Here is a 20,224-nt window from a genome sequence, read left to right on the forward strand (position 1 = left end):
CTGATACGAGTCTTCAGTTGTGCCAGGCACTGCGTGTGGTGCTTTATTTATGTGACCCTATCTTGTCACCACAATGATTCTTGGAGGATAAGGATTACTGATGTTATCATGATTTGGCAGGTGAGGAAAGTGAGATTCAGAGACACAGAGGCGAGCTTTCCACAAGGACGCAGTAATAATGTGTGGCACCAGGACTCACACCAAAGTCTTCGGGCCCAAATCAAGTGTGCTTTCCAAGAAACAGGACAGCCAAAGGGGGTGGACATAGAAGCCCCCTTGGAGTGAGGGTGTGGTTGTTCCTTTTTACTCCCCACAAAATATGTCCATACACTGCAGACACACTCCTCTCCCACCAAGCGCTTGCCATCAAACCCCATGTACCTCTGACTTCCGGCCTGGAACCTCCTCCTTTGGTGTTTCAATGCCCTTTGTTCAAAATGTAACTATAAATGAATGGATTTGACCAGATGCATAGGAAAACAAAGTTAATTTCTTCCTGGCCTGCCTTCCAGGTATCCGTGTTGGGTTTCAGCAGCTGTTAGAGGAGATGAGTCTCTTAATACTTATTTAGCTCCCGTTCCCCTGCAGGGAGCTGTGCAGGTGAGCCAGGCTGGGAGCCTCTGGCAGAGGAGCATAATCCTAGCTTTAGCCCGGCCTCTCCCATCACAGGGTGCATCGGAGGGAAATCTGAAAGAAGCAGGATGGCAGAGCGGTCTGAGCTTCCCTCTTGGGAAAAAGATCTTCATTTACTTTTTTTTTTTTTTGCGGTACGCAGGCCTCTCACTGTTGTGGCCTCTCCCGTTGCGGAGCACAGGCTCCGGACGCGCAGGCTCAGCGGCCATGGCTCACGGGCCCAGCCACTCCGCGGCATGTGGGATCTTCCCGGACCGGGGCACGAACCCGTGTCCCCTGCATCGGCAGGCGGACTCTCAACCACTGCGCCACTAGGGAAGCCCTTCGTTTACTTTTATGCTAGAAAATAACTCTTCCTCTATAGGTACAGGATGGAAAACAGAGGTTTTCGCTTTTGAAAATCCACAGGGCTCTTTCTTACAACTCCAGAAGTGCCCTGGCAAAGCCTTTCCCCGAGGTACAGCTGAAATGCTGACAGGCTGCACTGGATCTGATTTCTCATTAAAGACAGATTTTTGTTGAAGATCCTGATTGTTGATTTACAAATACAGAGTGGCAAATAGGCTCAGAAAGGAAGATAGGGCCGTGCTTTTTAAACCTTAATGTACATAGGAATCACCGGGGAGGGGGAGGGTGGCGGGGTGTTAGAATGCAGATTCCACTACCAGGTCTGGGTGGGGAAGCCCGGAGTAGCCCCGTGAGCACCAGGCTCCCAGGGGAAGCTGATGCCGGCTCCTCGGTGGCCCGCACACTGAGGACCTGCCGGTGGTGTCCAGGGCGCAGCAAGCACACGGGTGATTCCCGCCTCAGCCCTTCTAGCCTTTGCATCTGACCTCCCGGTCCGGCCCGGGAATGACCATGTGCATCTTGATGTCTAGGTTTGTCCACCCCCGTTTTGGACCCATCAAATGCATTCGCACGCTCCGAGCCGTGGAGGCCGACGAGGAACTCACTGTTGCCTATGGCTACGACCACAGCCCCCCGGGAAAGAGTGGGCCTGAAGCCCCCGAGTGGTACCAGGTGGAGCTGAAGGCCTTCCAGGCCACCCAGCAGAAGTGAAAGGCCTGGCTCTGGGCTTCAGAGACCTGGAATAGAAACTTGGATCTATGCACTACGTTTATCCGACAACGGGACAACCAGGGACTGCTCATGCTGTGACATCACATCCTCTCACTCTGCGTTCGCTACAACTTTCTCGAATACTAACTAGGTCTGACTGTATTACTCATACCAGATTTAAAATTAGCTAGCAACAACGCCCTCCTGAGAGGTACTGTTGAGCACTTGACAGAAGACAGCGTGATGTTCTTGGGTGGTTCAAGACTAAATCTGTACCACATTCAGAGATGCCAAACGATTAGACTGAAAAAAGGGAAAAAGGGGGTTTTTCAGTCATTTTTAGTCAGTGGCTTTTCCATGAGGTTTATTTCTGTGGCCAGTGCAAATTGCGTTATCACACTTGCATATGCGCCATATGGAGGACAGAGAATTACTACATTTTTATTCTCTAAATGTAGTATCATTTGCCTTTTAACCTTTGATCTGTTCTTGCAATAGAATGGCTTTGTTTTTTCCCTAGCGAACAGAACCCCACTTTTTGAGTCACTTCACCCCTTAGTCCTCTTCTCTATCTTAGGTATCTTTCACAAGAGAAAACTTCCAAATGGATTTCGTTTCAGTGCCAGTGTGTAGGTCTCTCTGGCTCTCTCTATATCACTGTTTCATTATTATGTCCTAATATAAAGACCTGGCTCCTAGGGCCGGGCTATTATTATAGAATTATTATTCTCGCATGTAAACAAAGGTATCTTTGCTTTAAGATGTGAGAAGAAATGAATTTACTTTGTTTGCATTAAGTTATGGAAGAGTTGTAACATATACTTTAAGAAAGAAGAGAGGGAAATTAGTATTTCTAAGCAGTAGACGTGGCAATTTTGCAATATCTTCAATAGTGCTAGTAATTTTTTTTCTCCTTGGGTACACATTAAATGTACATAACAGAGCAGTCTGGCTTGTGGCACAGTGCATTGAATTCAAAAGTCAAATAGCAAACTTGAATTATGACACAGAATTCAAAAGGTTTTCTTCGTTTTTCGTTCTTTTTTTTTTTAAATCGCTACTGTTAAGAGAGACGTACTGATCACTAGGTACAAATCAAACCTTAATGGTAAAACTCTTCATCATTGTAATTTCAAAGCACTTATCTGCTTCACAGCCTTGTGAATTAAGACTAACACCTGTATAGTTTAGAAGCAACGGTATCAATAGCATTTCAGCCATTTTTGCTAGCCGTGTGTAATCACAACTGCAGAAATAAGGAGAAAAGCCCCTGTTTTTTAGTTTAGCTAATTAGGTATGTAACCTGACTGGGATTACTCTGGGGGAATTCTGGGAGTTTGGGGTTTTTGTAAGTGCCCTCACCACACGCCATAGCTGTGTCCTCTTCAGATGCCCAGCTGAGGAGCTGGGAGGTCTGGAAAGCAGCAGTTGCTACAAGTTGCAACTGTCAGCTGGGGCACCTGTCACCGAGTCAGTTTGGTCTTGAAAGCTGAAGCCTTCCACACTGTAGCTCTGGCTAGTAGGGAAGGCTTGCTGGGAGCAGGAAAAGAGAAAAGAAACAGGCAGGAGGAAGTTTGCTATTTCATGTCAGTGACACATTGCTCTTGGGAAGAATTTAACAAAAGTGCTTCATCCAGAGCTGCTCACAACTTTCAGTTCTGGCAGCTCCTGGGCACAGGATTCAGCCTTCAAGACAGTGACAGAAGTGGCCCTTTCCCTTGGTAAATCCAGGCTTCCCAGAGCTCCCCTGTCCCCAGCAGTGCAGCTGGGTGGCCATGGTTTCAGGGAGCTAAGCTGCTGGTTCACTCGTGAGAAATTCTGAGGCTGCCAGGAAGATCTTCCACGAAGTGAACTGAATAGAGTTTTTAGATTAAAAGGCACCAGGATAGGATCGCTTCTATTCTGTAGAAAGAGACCGTTCCATAAACTGGCCGATGGGCAGAGTCTTGGGACTTGTATTCTGATAGGTGCTTTCATTCAAACGCGTCCCAAAGTGACTGTCTTCAGGAGAAAGATGGCTTTAATCAGCCCCAGTGAGTTGGGTTGTGGAGCCAGATCAGGGAGTGCGGTCGGTCGGGGGAGGATGGCGCAGGACTGCAAAGCAAGGACTTCAGGCTGCCGGCTGCCATGGGGTGTAATTTCTGTCCCAATGGGCTTCCCCATTCAAATGGAATTTTTCTTTTCTTTTGACAAAAGTGGCTGAAGAGTTGGAAATAGTGATTAACCAGCGAATCCATTTTTCAAATAAGATAGTGAATAACCCTCTGAGTTTAAAGCCTGGCAGTGTGTCTGTCTGTGACGTTCAGACAAATCAGAGGAAGCAGTACATCCAAGCTGAGCCTCTCCACGTCCTCTCTCCTGTCTCCCTTGTTCTCTGGCTCTTCTTTCTCCTGCCCTACCCGCTCCTCTCTCTCTCTCTCTGTTGTCTGGCTGGTGTTTGTACATAACAGCGTGCCAGCTGATCCCTCCGGCCGCTCCCTCTCTCCCTCCTCTCCTCCCAGTCTCTCTGGCCCATTGGACCCTCTCTGTCTGTCTGTCCCTCTGCGAGTACCTCTCTCCATCACTCTGTGTCCATGTCTGGTTCTGCTGCTTCTGTTGTCCCCCTGACACCCCCCCCCAACCAAATGTAAGGCTTTGTCACAGGGTGGGGTCGTAGGGGGCCTTGAGATTCACTGTGTTCTGTAGGTAGATAAAACAGTCAAGGGGGTTGGGGTCCCATGAGGAATTAACTGGTGAGGGAATAGGGTTTGTTCCCTGTTTGAGCCAAAGCTGAGGGGGAAGCCTTGGGATGTATTTTTCTACTGAATCTTGATGTCCGCTGTGGAAGGAAATATGTCAGGAAGCAGGTAGTTTCATCAGCATCGTAACAAATGTGGAAGAGTCCAGGTGGTGGGGATAAAGGAGTAACTTTCTGCTCTCCTGCAAAAGGGCCGGTGCCGAGGAGGGTGCCTGATGCCATGGTCCCCATCAGATTCACTCAGAGCCGTCTCAGTCCAACTCCTGCATGACTAGATCTTTCCTTAGCAGCTTTTCTATGACAAAATATTATCTTGTGTTAGAGTTAGGAATAGGAACTAATCTGTAGGAGTATGTCCCCAAATGGGCATTTGAAAGGACTCACAAAAAACAACCGTAAGGACTGAATTTCTGACACAGAGGAATGATGAGATTTAAAAGCTACAGGCAAGGAAGACTTGAGTTTTGCATTACCTATTCTTATTTTAACCTGCTTCATCCCTGGTCTGCCTGAGAAACTGAGAAGGAAATTCGTTGTTCAAGACCCCTTTGAACCTGTCTGGGGCTGTCATTAAACTTATTTGCCTTCTGGGGGTTCTTCACATTGAAAAACAATTTCCTTACCACCAACAACCTGAAAAGGCCCAAGTGAAGGCCAGGTGTAACCATTGACAACATTTAATTGTAAGGGTAAAATTGCAGTAACTGTGAACAGTGAGTTCGAGGGTTGTCTTCTCAGTGAGTGGTATGTGGCACTTCAGTAAATTTCCTTTACTATATGGAATTTTAAATCACTCACTGCAAAATGCATTTAAGATCTTCCAGGAAGGTTATTGTTTTCTGTTGTGCTTTGTTTTAACACAGTTGCCTCAAGTTTCTGTCTTAAGAGTAGTGATTTAGAGTCCAGACATCTTTCATTTTAGAAAAACAAGCAAAACCATGTTGCAAGACTGATAGTCGTAATGTTTATTTGCCGCAGATCAAAGGTTCACAAAATATATTGAATTTACATCTACTTGAGGTACCTTGATAGACTGGTTTTTTTTTGTCTTTGATCTTTCCCTTCAGGAATGTGGAGCCTCAGTGTCCATTTTGATTTTTAAAATCCTAAATTGTAATCGTTTTATTTTGCCAAATGGGTGCAGACATACTCAAAGCAATGAAAACTATTTCAAGCCATACAACCACAGGGATGGAAACCCTTTTCACAAATTTTAACGTGTTTGTATGTAAATAGATGTTTGTATGAACTATTTTCATGGTAGAATGAATATATTTAAGTGAAGTTGAATTATTCCAGTGCTATTTAAACAAATTGCAAACATTTTTGGTGAGAATTCTCTGAGTCTATTGAGATATAATGCAGATCAGTTTTGATTTTTACAAAATCAAAAAGCCTACAGAAAACTCTGACTCGTGGCAACTTCCCCGCGTTGTTGCACCTGACGTGGAGAGAGCTCGTAGGCTTCCCCAGTGCCTCAGCCGCTTCCTGGTGGAAGTTAGGTGCTCGTGGAGGTATGTCCACCCTTAGTGACATCACTCCGGGCCTTTGGGGGCCCGTGAGTGACTCAGAGGCATTAGAGACACCGGTGCAGTTATCCGGAGCACAATTTCTTTGCAGGGCAGCAGAATCAGAAGCCAGACGTGGCCACGGGAACCTTGGAACCGGGTTTTCTGGCCGCCATCCACCGCTTTCCTTACTGCCTAGTCACACACGTCAGGGAGGCTGCCCTCAGTGGAGCTGGGGTTCAGACCCCCGGGTGGGACCTCACGGTTTTGCCAGCAGTCCCTGCCTCTGGGCCTCCACCTCGAGAGAGGACGGAGGAGGGTCCTGCTGGCAAGGGGCCCATTTCTCAGCACAGTACACTTCCGGTCTCAGCTCTGGGAAACTATGCACCCAAGCACCAAACTTCCAACCAGAGAGAGACATCCTCGGATAACGCAGATCCTTGCTTCCTCTGTCTGTGACTTTACACACCGTTGTTAGAAGTCGTTTTAACATCAAGACCAATCACCTCCCTATAGGACATACCTCCCAACTCCCCTGACTCTTACTAGAACACTCCTTTATAATGATATTCAACTTGAGTGGTTTGGTTTTTTTTTTTTTCCGCTTTAGTCCTGGATATAATGAAATGATAAATATGATGACAAATTTTCACTGTGTATACTAGCAATATGTACACACATACCAATGTATCTTAACATACAACTTGGTTACATTTTGGGTGACTGTCATTCATCTCAAGTCATGTACTGGGAAACTACAGGGACTACATGATGTCTGCTTATCATAGAGGAAAGTTGGGTTCATGGTTCTGAGCTCCCTACTTCAAAAGTTTTTCCTCCTGGGTTTTCTGTGTTCTCTTTTTATCCTGAAATGCATTGATTAGGTTGTGAGGTATGTTTAAGGATTGGAAGCCAGGGGAATGCTTTCGGCATTTATTGCAACCAAAAGTTAACCTCATCACAGTTAACGAGCATCTTTGATTGGTCTTTTGTGGAATTTGAACTAAATCTATGAGCCTTATTCAATATCTATAATTCTATGATTTTTTTAAATTATGGGAAATTAATGAAAGATGTTTACATGAATAATGTTTGCCCTTACTGTGTTATGAATGAGTTTTTTGTAGTGTGTCTGGGTGCATGTGCAAGAGTAGGAAAAATGTTTCTGAAACAAAACTTGACAAATATTTGTAATGAAAAGTAAATTTAAAGATTGCTATAATTGCGCTATAGAAACAATGCAAGTATTAAACAAAATATACAATCACCTGTCGTTGTCTTCCTTTGGTTGCCTGGGGCAGGAAGGCAGTAACATATTTCTCTGCCATGTCTTCTTGTATATTTAAATTACTAAGCAAACTTTACATTTGAAGTTGTTTAAAAATGTTACAGTAAGTCCCCTACATACGAACGAGTTCCATTCTGAGAGTGCGTTCGTAGGTCCGCTTTGTTTGTACGTCCAACAAAGTTAGCCTAGGTACCCAGCTAACACAATCGGCTACATAGTACTGTACTGTAATAGGTTTATAATACTTTCACACAAATAATACATAAAAAACAAACGCAAACAACAAAGAAAACATTTTTAATCTTACAGTACAGTACCTTGAAAAGTACAGTAGTACAGTACAACAGCTGGCATACAGGGGCTGGCATCGAGTGAACAGGCAAGAAGAGTTATGGACTGGAGAAGGGAGGGGAGGTGGGAGATGGTAGAGCTGAAGGATCGTCAGCAACAGGAGATGCAAGGCAAGCTGCAATTTCACTCATGCCTGACGCTGATGAAACGCACGTTCGTATCTTTGAAAGTTTGCAACTTGAAGGTTCGTATGTGGGGGACTTACTGTATTAACCTTTTACCTTTTTCAAAGCATCATAGTAAGACCTGAGGGAGGGGTATGAAAGGTGAGGAGCCTGCTGTGTATTTGGCATGGCACCCCATACACCCATGAATCCAGAAAAATTAGCCACATCAGCCAGACGTATCTGATGGGCTCCATAAATGTTAAGGATATTGAACGTAAATCAGAAGATCAGCGAAAATATCTGAAGAACGGGAAACTTCCACTTGTGGTTGAAGATACAGGAACGTTGTTAGATGTTGTGGTAGATCTTCGTGATCTTAGGACAGCTTTGAGCCAAGGAAGCCAGAAACCCCTTATTTCTGCCCAATCACTGCCAACGTTCCCAAACTCTCCCCTACAACATTCCCAAAGCACAAAGGCCAGTGACAAAGGAGATAAAAATAGTACTTTGCTATCCGCTGGGCCATCTACCCATGGTCCCAAAGAAGTGAATTCCAGTAAGCTGGGTGTCAAACTGAAGCAGCCCATGAGCCCGCCTGCTTTATCTTACCTCCCTCGGTTGCCCATTCTTTGATCTTATCACACTTCCTTCCATTGAAGCAAGTGAGATGACTCAGTCCAAACCGGGCTAGATCAGTTTCCCCACTTGGATGAAGACACGTCCATACACTGGAAATTTAAGGCAGAGTTTCGCCCACTAACACACAATATTAATATTCTTCCTCCTTGTGTGGGAGAGGGGTGTGAAATTAAAAGCTGAATAAAACTGGGGCAAGTCTAAGAAGCTCAACTCTCAAAAGTGAACGATCAGGCAACAGTTTTGGTTTGTTTTTACTGGAGTACAGTTGCTTTACAATGTTGTGTTAGTTTCTGCTGTACAGAGAAGTGAATCAGCTCTATGTGTACATATATCCCCTCTTTTTTGGGTTTCCTTCCCATTTAGGTCACCACAGAGCATTAAGTAGAGTTCCATGCGCCATACAGCAGGTTCTCATTAGTTGTCGATTCTATACGTATTAGCGTATATATGTCAATCCCAGTCTCCCAGTTCATCCTACCCCACCTTTCCCCTCTTGGTGTCCATACGTTTGTTCTCGAACAGGCAACTTCTTGTGGATTAAGATGGATGTAGGCTCAAGTGTTGTAGCATAAGGGATTGTGAGGAAGATTGAAACCAAATTGTTTTAGTCTCAATACTCGTCCCACATATACTTCTTACTAAATATCTGCTTTTGGGTTTTAATGTTCCAGACCATTTAGCCTGCTAATTCACACTAGACTTAAAATTATTTCAGAAATTATTCGTTTCTAGAATTAGAATTAGATAACAATCATTCAGAAGGATTTTATGCATCTGACTGGTTTGGGGTTGTTCAACTAGAAAGTTTTGCCCCAAAAGTATTTTAGAAAACAGCTGTTGCCTTTTATATAAAAGGATGATGCAAAGTCCCCTGCAACACACTGGTATGTGTTTCTCTTAAAGTTTTGTTTCTTTGTGAAAACCAAAAGCCATGGTTTTGAATTTAGAGCTTCACTTCTTTTTTTTTTTTTTTTTTTTTTATTTATTTTAGCTGTGTTGGGTCTTCGTTTCTGTACGAGGGCTTTCTCTAGTTGGGGCAAGCGGGGGCCACTCTTCATCGCGGTGCGCGGGCCTCTCACCATCGCGGCCTCTCCTATTGCGGAGCACAGGCTCCAGACGCGCAGGCTCAGTCGTTGTGGCTCACGGGCCTGAGTTGCTCCGCGGCATGTGGGATCCTCCCAGACCAGGGCTCGAACCTGTGTCTCCTGCATTAGCAGGCAGATTCTCAACCACTGCGCCACCAGGGAAGCCCTCAGAGCTTCACTTCTTATAATGTACATAGAAAAAGATGAATGGCTCCATCTAGATTGCTACCAAATTTTTATTGCCAAGTATCAGATTTTGAGGTATCATTCTGATGTTGCAAGTATCAGAATGCTTCCAGCTTCAAGAAGCCTAAAAACCTGCCTCAATATAGCTGAAGCAATAAAGATTTACTATCTCACATAACAAGAAGTGTTGAGTGACCCTGGAGTTGGTTAATTCTAACCAACTTTCTATCTTTCTGCTTTGCAATTCTTAGCAGGTCCGGTTTGCCCTGAGGGCCCAGTTCACCCTACAGTCACAGCATGGGTGTCACAGTTGCAGACATCACAGCCAGATTTGGCAACATCTAGTGGGAAAATCTCTTGTATGGTCTCTACCATGGAGGAAACCTAGACCAATCCCTTGCAGGGCCATGGGGGCACCATGATTACCTGAGGGAAGCTTACTGCTGTGTGGAGAAGGGCGGAGGGCCCGAACGAAGCTGGGATTCTCCCAGCAAGGAAAAAAGGAGAAAAGACAGTTGGGTTGACCACTCACAGTGTCTGCCTCTTCTACGCCACAGGTTTTGTCTTATTTTCTTCAGAGAAGAAAGGAAATAGTTTCTTCAGATACATAAATGGATTTTCTAATTAATCAAATCAACTCCGAGAATTCTCCAGTGGCTGGTGTGGGAGAGAGTTCTACAAAGATACATTTAGGTCAAGTTTAAAGGCAGTTTTAAATGTTTAGGTTATTCATTTATCTCACAAACAGCCACGTGATGCAGGTACTGCTATCACCCCATTTTAGAGAGGGAAGAACTGAGGCATACCGATGTTAAGTAACTTGACTTGCAGTTAGGTAACCCGGTCGCAGAACTCACAAGGAAGTGGCAGAGGCAAAGCATGAAGCCGGGCAGCTGGGCTCCAGGCTGCTCTCCTAACCACACTTATGGGAGCTCCTCTCTCCTCCTGCCCTTCACTTCTTCATGCTCTCCACAGGGTAAAACAAACTATTAATATCCTTAGTCTAAGTCTTCTTTCCCTTGATCATTTGCTTAGCCAGCTAATCGACTGATCTCCCAGGCCCCATCCCTCCTCGGTCCAATCCATGCGATACTGAAACCGAGCGGGGCCCTGTGGGGCTCCCGGGCCTGGAGGCCTTTTTGTCCCCTGTTTCTTGTAGGCAAGGCGCCAGCCTCCATGACCTTCCCTGAGTTCCAAAGGGCAGATTCGAACAGTTGCTAATCAAGGGAGGAGCAGCTAAGAAACCACCTGAGGCCAGATTACAGGGACCAGAGAAGCCCATCAAGATTAGGAGACGGACACCTGAGACCCTGCACACACCCTCATCTTGTCAGCAACCCCACCCCTGAACTACCACCATAAAACTCATCACATCCTCCCAGGTTGGGACATACGGTTTTCTGAGGCAGTAGCCTGCTGTGTCCCCCTTTGCCTGGCAAAGCAATAAAGCTATCCTTTTCTGCTTCACCCCAAACTCTGTTTCTGAGGTTTGATTCGGCACCGGTATACAGAGAAGCTGAGCTTTCGGCGTCAGTATCCAGACCACCTTCCTACGGTTTTGCTCTCATCACCTTCTGCCCTGATCCGGAACTTTCACCCCCTCTGCCTTGATTCCAGTCATAGCTTCTCCATCCCATCTTATTTCTCATTCCTCACCCCCACCACGTGCAGCTCCCTCAGTGATGAGGTTTCACTGCCTCTCTGTGGTGGCACCGGCGAGGGTCATGTGATGGACGGGACCTGGGCTCTGGAGTCAGACTGGTTTGCATCAGCTCTGCCACTGTCCAAAGGACAGCGGGCTTTAGACTGCTCTCTAGCAAACGTGGATAACACCTGCTGCACAGGGTTGCTTGGGGATTGTAAAGATTGAGCTTTTGCAAGCCCTCCTCCCTCCCTGAGCTTCTTCCTTCCCCTCCAGTCACTCTCACTGCCTTCTTGTCTTTAGAAATGCCAGGCTTGCTCCAGCTCCCCTCTCACCTGTGCGTGTCTTTCTCCCAGATCCACATGGCTCCCTCCCTCGCCTCCTACAAGTCTTTGCTGAAATGCCTTCCTTGACCATCCACTTAAATTGCAGCATCCTCCTCTCCGCAGCATCTCCGAACCCCTTTACCCTCCTTTCTTTTTCTCCAGACCACTTTCACCTTCTAACTTACTATATGATATCATTATCCATTATGTTTGTTCACTGTCTTTCTCCTCTCTCTAGACTGTCAGCTCCAGGTGGGCATGGATCTAGTCTGTTTCATTCACTGATGGATCCTTAACGTGAGGCACATGGGAAGCACTCAATAAACTGAACGGAAGTCCACAGATTGTAATGTTTAAGAGAGCTTTGGTAATCATCTTAGATTGAAATCCCAGCGCTGCCATTTCCCAACTGTATGATAAAACTTCTTTATGTTTCAGTTTCCTTACTTGTAAATTTACATTAATAATGATACCTAAAAAAAAAAAAAGATTGAGTGCTTGACCCATGGAGCAGACTCACTAACTGTGTCCTTTCTGCTTTGGAATGCCACCTTTGGGGGGTGGGGGGTGGAGGGGGCAGGAGAAGCTGGCCTCACTCTTCATGACCTGCCCTCACTGCCGCCCCCCCCCCCCCCGCTTTTCTGCACCCATGGACATCACGGGCCACACTGTATTCTTGATTGTTTAATGAGTGAAACACCTTGCTGGCCTCCCCCTTAGATGACAGGCTTCGGGGCCAGCAAGTGTGTCTTTCTGGATGCATACAAAGCATTCTCCAAGTACTTGATGTAAGCATGACTGAGCTGGAGTGTCGTTTTAAAAAAAATCATTTTCTCCGCTTGCTCATTCAATCAACACGTATTTCTTACCATGTAGCAGTCACTATTCTAAGCCATTAACAAATTGGCAGTGAACAAAAACAAAGTCCCTGCCTCGTGGAGCTTACGTTTTCATGGCGACCCTGATCACGAGCCAGCAATGGCTGTAAGTGCTATGGAACAAGGCAAGGGGTGTGGCGGTTAGATGGGGGACCGCACTGAGGGAGGGATGCAAATCGGGGGGTCTGGTAGGGTGGAGGCCAGGGCTGTAAGGAGAAAGGGCCGGCTGGGTCCTGTGCTCAGAGGGCAAGCAGGAACCCAATTCTATAGGGGCCCCCAAAGCCATTTTAAGGACTGGGTTTTTAACTCAGAGTGGATGGAAAGTCAACCGATGACATGAACCACTTTTGTGTGTTTTTAAAAACAAACCAGCTTTATCCAACTTAGTTTCCTGAAGGTTCCAAAAACGCTGTTGAAACCGTAATTGCCGTTAGGGCTTCAATTGGAGGGCTCTGAAGGGAAGAGTGATAAGACCTGCGTTACTTGTGTGACAGGCTCACCTTGACTGTTCACAGGGTGCAGAATAGCCTGGAATGAGGGGGCAAGGAGTGCGGTGGTGTGCAGGTGGAAACAGGAAGAACAAGATGATGGTGGGTGGGACACAGGGGCGATGGTGATGAATGCTTGAACTGGGGGCTACACCATAAAGGCAGAGACAGTAGGATTTGCTGAGATGTGGGGTAGCGATTTTAAGGTGTTGGTCTTATTATTTCTCAGGTACAGGGAGGCCAACAGATCAGTGCCGTGGAAGGAAAAGAGAGCTCATTACTCACAGTTCCCAAGGGGAGGGGACACCAAGCCACAGGGGCCACGCAGGGAAGCGCCAGGGTCGGTCAGGAGGCAGAGGGAACAGGTGAAAACAGGGACAAGAGGCTTGATTGTGGTTTCCGGGGAAGAAACAGGCAGGAAGGTTTAGAATTAGGTTGAATAATTTCAATGGGCTCTGCGGTATAGGGGCTGCTTTTAGTCACCTGGTACCTGGCCTTGGGGTGATAGAGGCCTGGGCTCTTCTTTTAAGAGTCCTGAAAGAAGCTGGTTGCAAGATGGGCTCTGGATTGGTTGGTTTGCATATGAAAGGACGAGTTGTTTGCTGTCTCAAGGAATTGGTGGCCCAGGGTCAGCAAGGCCCCAGATGGCAAAGCATCAGAAGAGAAAGACAGGCTTAATTCATTGGGAAGTAAGGAATCAAGCACGACTCTGATCTTTGGTCTGAACAACTAAAAGAATGGAATCATCACTTGTGAATATCACTCCCGCCAATCCTGATGGTTTTACCCTGAATCACCTGCACTCTCCCAGTTTTTGTTTCTATTTCCAAAACAACCCATTAATTTCTTCGTGGTCCAGCTCCCCCTTGTGGTGAGCATTTATTCTCATACTGTTTCTGACAGGAATCCGAAAGAACTTTAGCAAAAGGATTTGATACATTTTGAAAACAAACATGAAAACTGGGCTGATGTCTATTTATTCCCATTATCAGGTTGAACTTTGTATAGACAAATGAAGACACAATTTCCAGGGCTTTTTTTATTTTTTAAATAAGCCCAAATTTCAAAAGGTCTAATAGCACTTTTGGAGCTTGCAATAAAACTAAGTTGAACAAAGCTTGGTTTTCTTTTAAAACAAATAAAAAAAAAAAAGCATTTTTAGGTCATGTAGCTCTTTAAAAGCACAGTTTTCTGCAAAACATGGGTTATGAGTTCAACACCACTTACCTAGGTAAGACCTATAGCACCCACAGCTATGTGGGACACAGGCAGAAACTTGAAAGTAAGGGACTTCTGAGCAGCCAGTAGCTATTTCAAAGTTCATGCACTCTGCCCTGCAGAACTGCCTTGACACAGCCAGTGAGGAGCACGAGATTCCAGCCTCAGGGCCTCTGAACCATGAGGTGTGACAGCCAGCGACACAGGGAAGGGGGAAGTATCAGAGAAATGCAGCTGGTTTCTAAAAATCTCTTCCAGGTTTTTAGCACCATGGCTTGAAAGCTCCGTACCTTAGCAATCTCTGACAGTGTTCTCAGCCAGTCCTCCTCCAACCTCAGGGGCAGAATCACCTGGGAAATTGTTACCTATGCAGATTCTTGGACCCCACTCCCAGAGACCCTGCATATGGATCACGTCGCCTGGGCAGAGCACAGAAGCCTGACATTTTGGCTTTGCAGTGTAGTCCAGTAAGCGATGCTCAGAGTGATATTCCTGAGTAATTAAGAAAAGGTAAAAGTAAGTGGAATGTACCCTGCCTAATGATAATGGTAACTGTTCTCAGAACCATAGGCTTCCCTCAAGAACTTAAAAATCACTCTCTGGGAGCCGTTTTTTTTTTTTTTTTAATTTATTTTTGACTGCGTTGGGTCTTCGTTGCTGTGCGCGGGCTTTCCCTAGTTGCCTGAGCGGGGGCTACTCTTCATTGCGATGTGCGGGCTTCTCATTAAGGTGGCTTCTCTTGTTGCGGAGCATGGGCCCTAGGTGCGCAGGCTTCAGTAGTTGTAGCATGAGGGCTCTAGAGCATGGGCTTTAGAACACAGGCTCAGTAGTTGTGGCGCATGGGCTTAGTTGCTCCACGGCATGTAGGATCTTCCCGGACCAGGGCTCGAACCTGTGTCCCCTGCATTGGCAGGCAGATTCGTAACCACTGTGCCACCAGGGAAGCCCCCTGGGAGCTGTTTTAAGATCAGAGCAGAGCTACCTAAAGTCACCAGAAAAAGAAGAAAAATGGCGCTCAAACCAGCAGGACTTGATTCAATAAAATATCTTTAATAGCGATCAGGATGGACAGGCCAGTGTACATAGTTTGGATTTTATTCTAACTGCAATGGAAAGAGATTCCATAGAGCAATGGCATGATCTGAGTCACTATTTTTTTTTAATAAATTTATTTATTTTATTTATTATTTTTGGCCATGTTTGGCTGGGATTAGCACATACACCCAAACATATATATAAAGTAGATAATCAATAAGGATCTACTGTCTAGCACAGGGAACTCTACTCAAAACTCGTAATAACATATATGGGAAAAGAATCCAAAAAAGAACAGATATACGTCTATGTAGAACTGAATCAAGTTGCTGAACACCTAAAACAACACAACGTTGTAAATCAACTATACTCCAATATAAAATAACAATTAATTAAATTAAAAAAAAAAAAAAGAAATGCCTACTATGTTCCCGACAGACCTCGGTGACCTGGGCTGGAGTCACACCCCTGGAGCCTGAGCAGGCTTGGGTTCCAAGGCTGGACGGTCCTGGGACTGAGGGTACGGGGAGAGATGTACCAGCAAATGAGCCCTCCTTGGACTGTAGTGCCTGGTGCCCTCTTCATGGGACCACAGTCTCCAGGTCCAGGCAGACTCTTTGGGCTGGAAGAGCTCTGAAAAGTCAGCTGGTCTCCAGGTCCCCTGCTGGTGAGTTTCCCACCTCTAGCCTCCTCCCTTACAGTCTCCCCACCTCCAGAGGACAGCTCCTTCAGCAGAGTGGTTTTCCAGAGGTTGGGATTTTGCCTCAGGGGTAAAGAGTAAGGGGGAAGAAGTAATGAGATACAACACTTGGATTGTTTGTTTGTTTTTGGCCAGGCAGCACATGGGATCCTAGTTCCCTACCAGGGATCTAACCAGCGCCCCTTGCATTGGAAGCGCAGAGTCTTAACCACTGGACCACCAGGGAAGTCGCCTTGGACTGGCACATACCAGTCGAGTTTACAACCCATGAGCACAACTTTCTCTAAGGCTCTTGTTGCCAGAATAACCAGAGATGAGTATGAAGAAATCCTGTTAACTTGGGGCCTCTCATAACATGCTTATGGGCACTTCATATTCACAAGGCCTGGGGGGCTGTAATTGACACCTACCCTCTAGAAATGTCCTGCCATAGGGAATGGAAAAAGAATTCCAAACAGGGCAGACTGTCAAGAAGCCAATTTCAAGAGGTGATTTTTACTCACACTGTTTTAAAAAAAAAGCACATGACAAGGTGCTCAACATTCCTAATTATCAGAGAAACGCAAATCAAAACAAGGTATCACCTCATACCAGTCACAACGGCCATCATCAGAGATGGAGAAAAGGGAACCTACTTATGCTGCTGGTGGGAATAGAAACTGGTAAGAGCTATTATAAAGAACAGCATGGAGGTTCCTTAGAAAATTAAAATAAAGCTATCAGATGATCTGGCAATCCCACTCCTGGGGGTATATATATCCAGAGAAAACCAGTATTCGAAAAGACCCACACACCCCAATGTCCATTGCAGCAGTATTTACAACAGTCAAGATGTGGAAGCAACCAAAATGTTCACAGACAGATGAAAAGATAAAGAAGATGTGGTACGTATAGACAATGGAATATTGCTCAGCCATAAAAAAGAATGAAATAATGCCACTTAACGGCAACACAGTTGAACCCAGAGGTGATCAGACTCAGTGAAGTCAGGAAGGGAAAGACAAATATCATATAATATCACTTATAGGTGGAATCCAAAAATTGGTACAAATGAACTAATTTACACGGGGCTCCCGAGCATCCCGCATGGGGAACAGCACCCCTCCCTGGCTGTCCCCCAGGGGGAACTCCCATTGATTCAATCACTGCACTCCCATTGATTCAATATGCCTTCTTAAATTGGTGACCCTAATTAAATCAATCATCCTTTTTAATGAGTGTAGGGAGAATTAAGAAGGCAGGTTGATTTAATGGGAGTCAGGAAATCTAAGGCATTTGATTAGTTTAATGAACCTTAAGAGATTTTCGGAGGACGATTGAGTTAACAGGGGTCCCAATAGTTAAAGGAATTGACTTAATCAATGGGAGTGAGGCTATTTAAGGATCTGATTCAATCGATGGGAGTTGTGTATTTTGGGAGGCTGGTTGAATCAACGGGAACCTCTTGATACGAGAGTCCTGACTGAATCATCGGTAGTCCCATGATTTAAGGGGACTGTTTGAATCAAAGGCATCCCTTACAGGTCTGGCTCTGACTGCTCTGGAGGTGGGAGAAGGTGGAGTAGTGAAGCTGGTAATAAAGAGGCTTGGGTCTGGTCACCTGTTTGAGTTCCCTAGGTCTGCCATGACAAATGGACAAATCTCGGTGGCTTCACACAACAGAACCTTATTCTCTAACAATTCTGGATAGTATAAGTCCACAATCAAGGTGTTGGCAAGGCTCAGGCCTCCAGAGGACAAACTGTTCCATGCTTTTCTCACCTTGTGGTGTTGCAGGCAACCCTTGGTGTTCCTTGGCCTGTAGATGCATCGCGCCAATCTCTGCCTCTGTGGTCACATGGCATCCTCCCCTGGGTCTCTGTCTCTTCTAAGGACACTAGTCACATTAGGGCCCACCCTAATGACCTCATCTTAATTTGATTACATCTGCAATCGACCCCATTTCCAAATAAGTTCACATTCACAGGTGCCAGGGATTAAGACTTCTATCATCTATCTATCTGTCTATTTATCTATCTGTCTATCTATCTACTGGCCTTACTTCACAGCTTGTGTTATCCTAGCTCCTGGACCAGGGATTGAGCCTGCACCCCTGGCAGTGAAAGTGCGGAGTCCTAACCCCTGGCCTACCAGGGACTTCCCAATATATCTTTTGAGAGGGCACAATTCATCCCATAACATCACTCATAGCGAGGAAAAGGAGATAAAGCCTTAAGCCAGTTCAGGACAGGGAGTTAGAACTGAATGTTTTGCAAAACCCCAGAACCCAAGCAGTGCAGGGATCTTAGTCATCCTGGCAACTCCACTGCCTGGAACAGGCCTGGCCCAGGGTACCTGTGTGCTCATTTGTTTAATTGGGCAGAGAAATAAATGGACACAGTGAAAAGAGAAGAGAGAGAGGAAGAGACTGAGGTAAGTTTGGAGAGGAGGCTTAAGAGAGAGAGAAGACATTCACTCCCTAGGTTGTCACAGGCCACACCCATCCCTCCTGTCTCACACGGGGGTGGGTGGTATGGTTCTCATATTTAGATTCCCTCCTTGGTCCCTAAGGCCTCTTAAATGTGTGACTTTAGCCCCTAAAGCTGAGGGAGAGTTTGAATGGGTCTCCCAGAACTCAACATGTCATCTTTTGTCCATAAGCCATCTTTGAGGTTTGTTTTCATTACTTTTTAAATAAATGTGGGATGAGGTATTCCCTCCCCTCCATACTCCCAGTTCAGGGTGCTCCAGTTTGCACCATGATGCTGAAATGAATCAGGACCCTATAGTCCTTGGCCCCCATGTCTTCAGCCTGCCTTTTGTCTGTGGAAAAGTTTTAGCCAAAGAATAAGTTTAATCAGAGAAGTGAGAAAATGCAGAAACAAAGGAAAACAGTCGAAGGAGACCAAATAATAATAGTTTAGTCATTAAGCATAGTCAAGGACCCTTAGTTCCTTCTCAAGGGCTACAGATAACATTCTGAGCCGCATCCTTTGAGCTGTCTTAGAGATACTGAAACCCCCATCAGGTGGAAGAAGGTAACTACATGACAACCAGAAGGTAAGCATGACATAAGCTGCCACAATTTGAGAATTGGGCTCAAAGAAATGGAAACAAATCGACCCTGGAGCTGAAGATTAACCGTACTTAAAACAATCAAGATGACGCTGGTCAGACCACCGCATGACCAATTTCAAGACGAATGTCAGAGCTGACGGTGCTGTTTCTGCACGTAGCCCCCTCCCTCCGCCTATAAAAGCTCTTGCCCACTGGTTGGGGTGGGGGTGAGTCAGCCTTTGGAGAGGAGTCCGCCCCCAACCCACTGTTGCCAGCATCTGCAATAAAGCAAACTTTCCTTTCCGCCAATCTTGCCGCTTTATTGGCTTTTGAGTGGCAAGCAGCCGGACCCCACTTTCGGTTACAATGCTGTTAGTAAGTTTTAAATTGTATTTATCTTTTATAATCAAATCATAGTCTGTTCACTCAGACACTTGTAGCAAGGACAGGAGCTGGTCACAGTATTGGGCACTGTGGCAGAAACAAAGAGAAAACATGCATGGCATCTGCCTGATGGAGACCAGTTAGAGAGGCAAGTATGCTGCAAGTTGTGTGAGTATGCTGAGGGCAACGGTCAATTACAGTCTTGCTAATCAGCGTGGTCTCGCCACCCCACCACGCCTGCATAGCACCATCTGGGAGCCTGGTAGAAATGCAGAACTTCAATCCACCTCCAGACCTAAATCAGAATCTTCATTTTAACAAGATTGCTAGCAGGTGATAGGTATGCACACAGGAGCTTTTGTCCAGGAGACAGAAATCACTTCCCAGCAGGGTGTCCAAAAATGGTATCAACTCAACCATCATCACCAGAACAAGGCCCTGTGCTGGGCACTGGGGACCTAGAGAAGAAATAAATGTGTCCTTGCCCTCAAGGAGCTTGCAGGCTAACAGGGAAACAGACACATAACCACACAACCTCGTCCTACAGAGGAGGTAGCTCTGAGATGCTCTCGTGCTAGGTGGAGGCATCATTTGTTTTAAGAAAACTCCTTATAAAGCATGAAGAGTTTATCCAGTGCAACACCACTCAATTTCCTGTAGGGTCCAAGTAACATAAGAGCTTTCCAAGGGGATCATCTCACATAGCTCTTTGTTCAGTGGCACCGTGCCTCTCTGAGCCTCCATTTTCTCAGCTGCAAAACGAGACAATTTGTAACATTTTTTTTTTTTTTTTTTTTTTTGGCCACACTGCACTGCAGGCATGTGCGATCTTAGTTCCCCAACTAGGGATTGAACCAGTGCCCCCTGTACTGGAAGCATGGAGTCTTAACCACTGGACTGGCCAGGGAAGTCCCTAACCTTCCT

The 20,224-nt window shown here is 45.8% G+C and overlaps 1 protein-coding gene across 5 annotated transcripts in view; it reads left to right on the top strand.

Moving 5' to 3' along the window:
* Window positions 1–20,224, top strand: part of SETD7 (SET domain containing 7, histone lysine methyltransferase) — a 109,499-nt gene that overhangs the window by 42,003 nt on the left and 47,272 nt on the right. For 3 of the 5 annotated variants that reach the window (XM_073805556.1, XM_073805553.1, XM_073805554.1), the window contains exon 9: window positions 1,512–7,204. The exons of 1 other annotated variant lie outside the window; for it this stretch is intronic. In XM_073805556.1, coding sequence (XP_073661657.1) covers window positions 1,512–1,692 — 181 coding nt within the window. In that variant the 3' untranslated portion in view covers window positions 1,693–7,204. Of the gene's footprint in view, window positions 1–1,511; window positions 7,205–10,752; window positions 11,030–20,224 lie in introns of those variants that run through there. One more of the 5 variants, XM_073805555.1, reaches the window with a different exon arrangement.

Source organism: Tursiops truncatus, chromosome 5 (genome assembly GCF_011762595.2).
Source record: "Tursiops truncatus isolate mTurTru1 chromosome 5, mTurTru1.mat.Y, whole genome shotgun sequence".
Lineage (NCBI taxonomy): Eukaryota > Metazoa > Chordata > Mammalia > Artiodactyla > Delphinidae > Tursiops > Tursiops truncatus.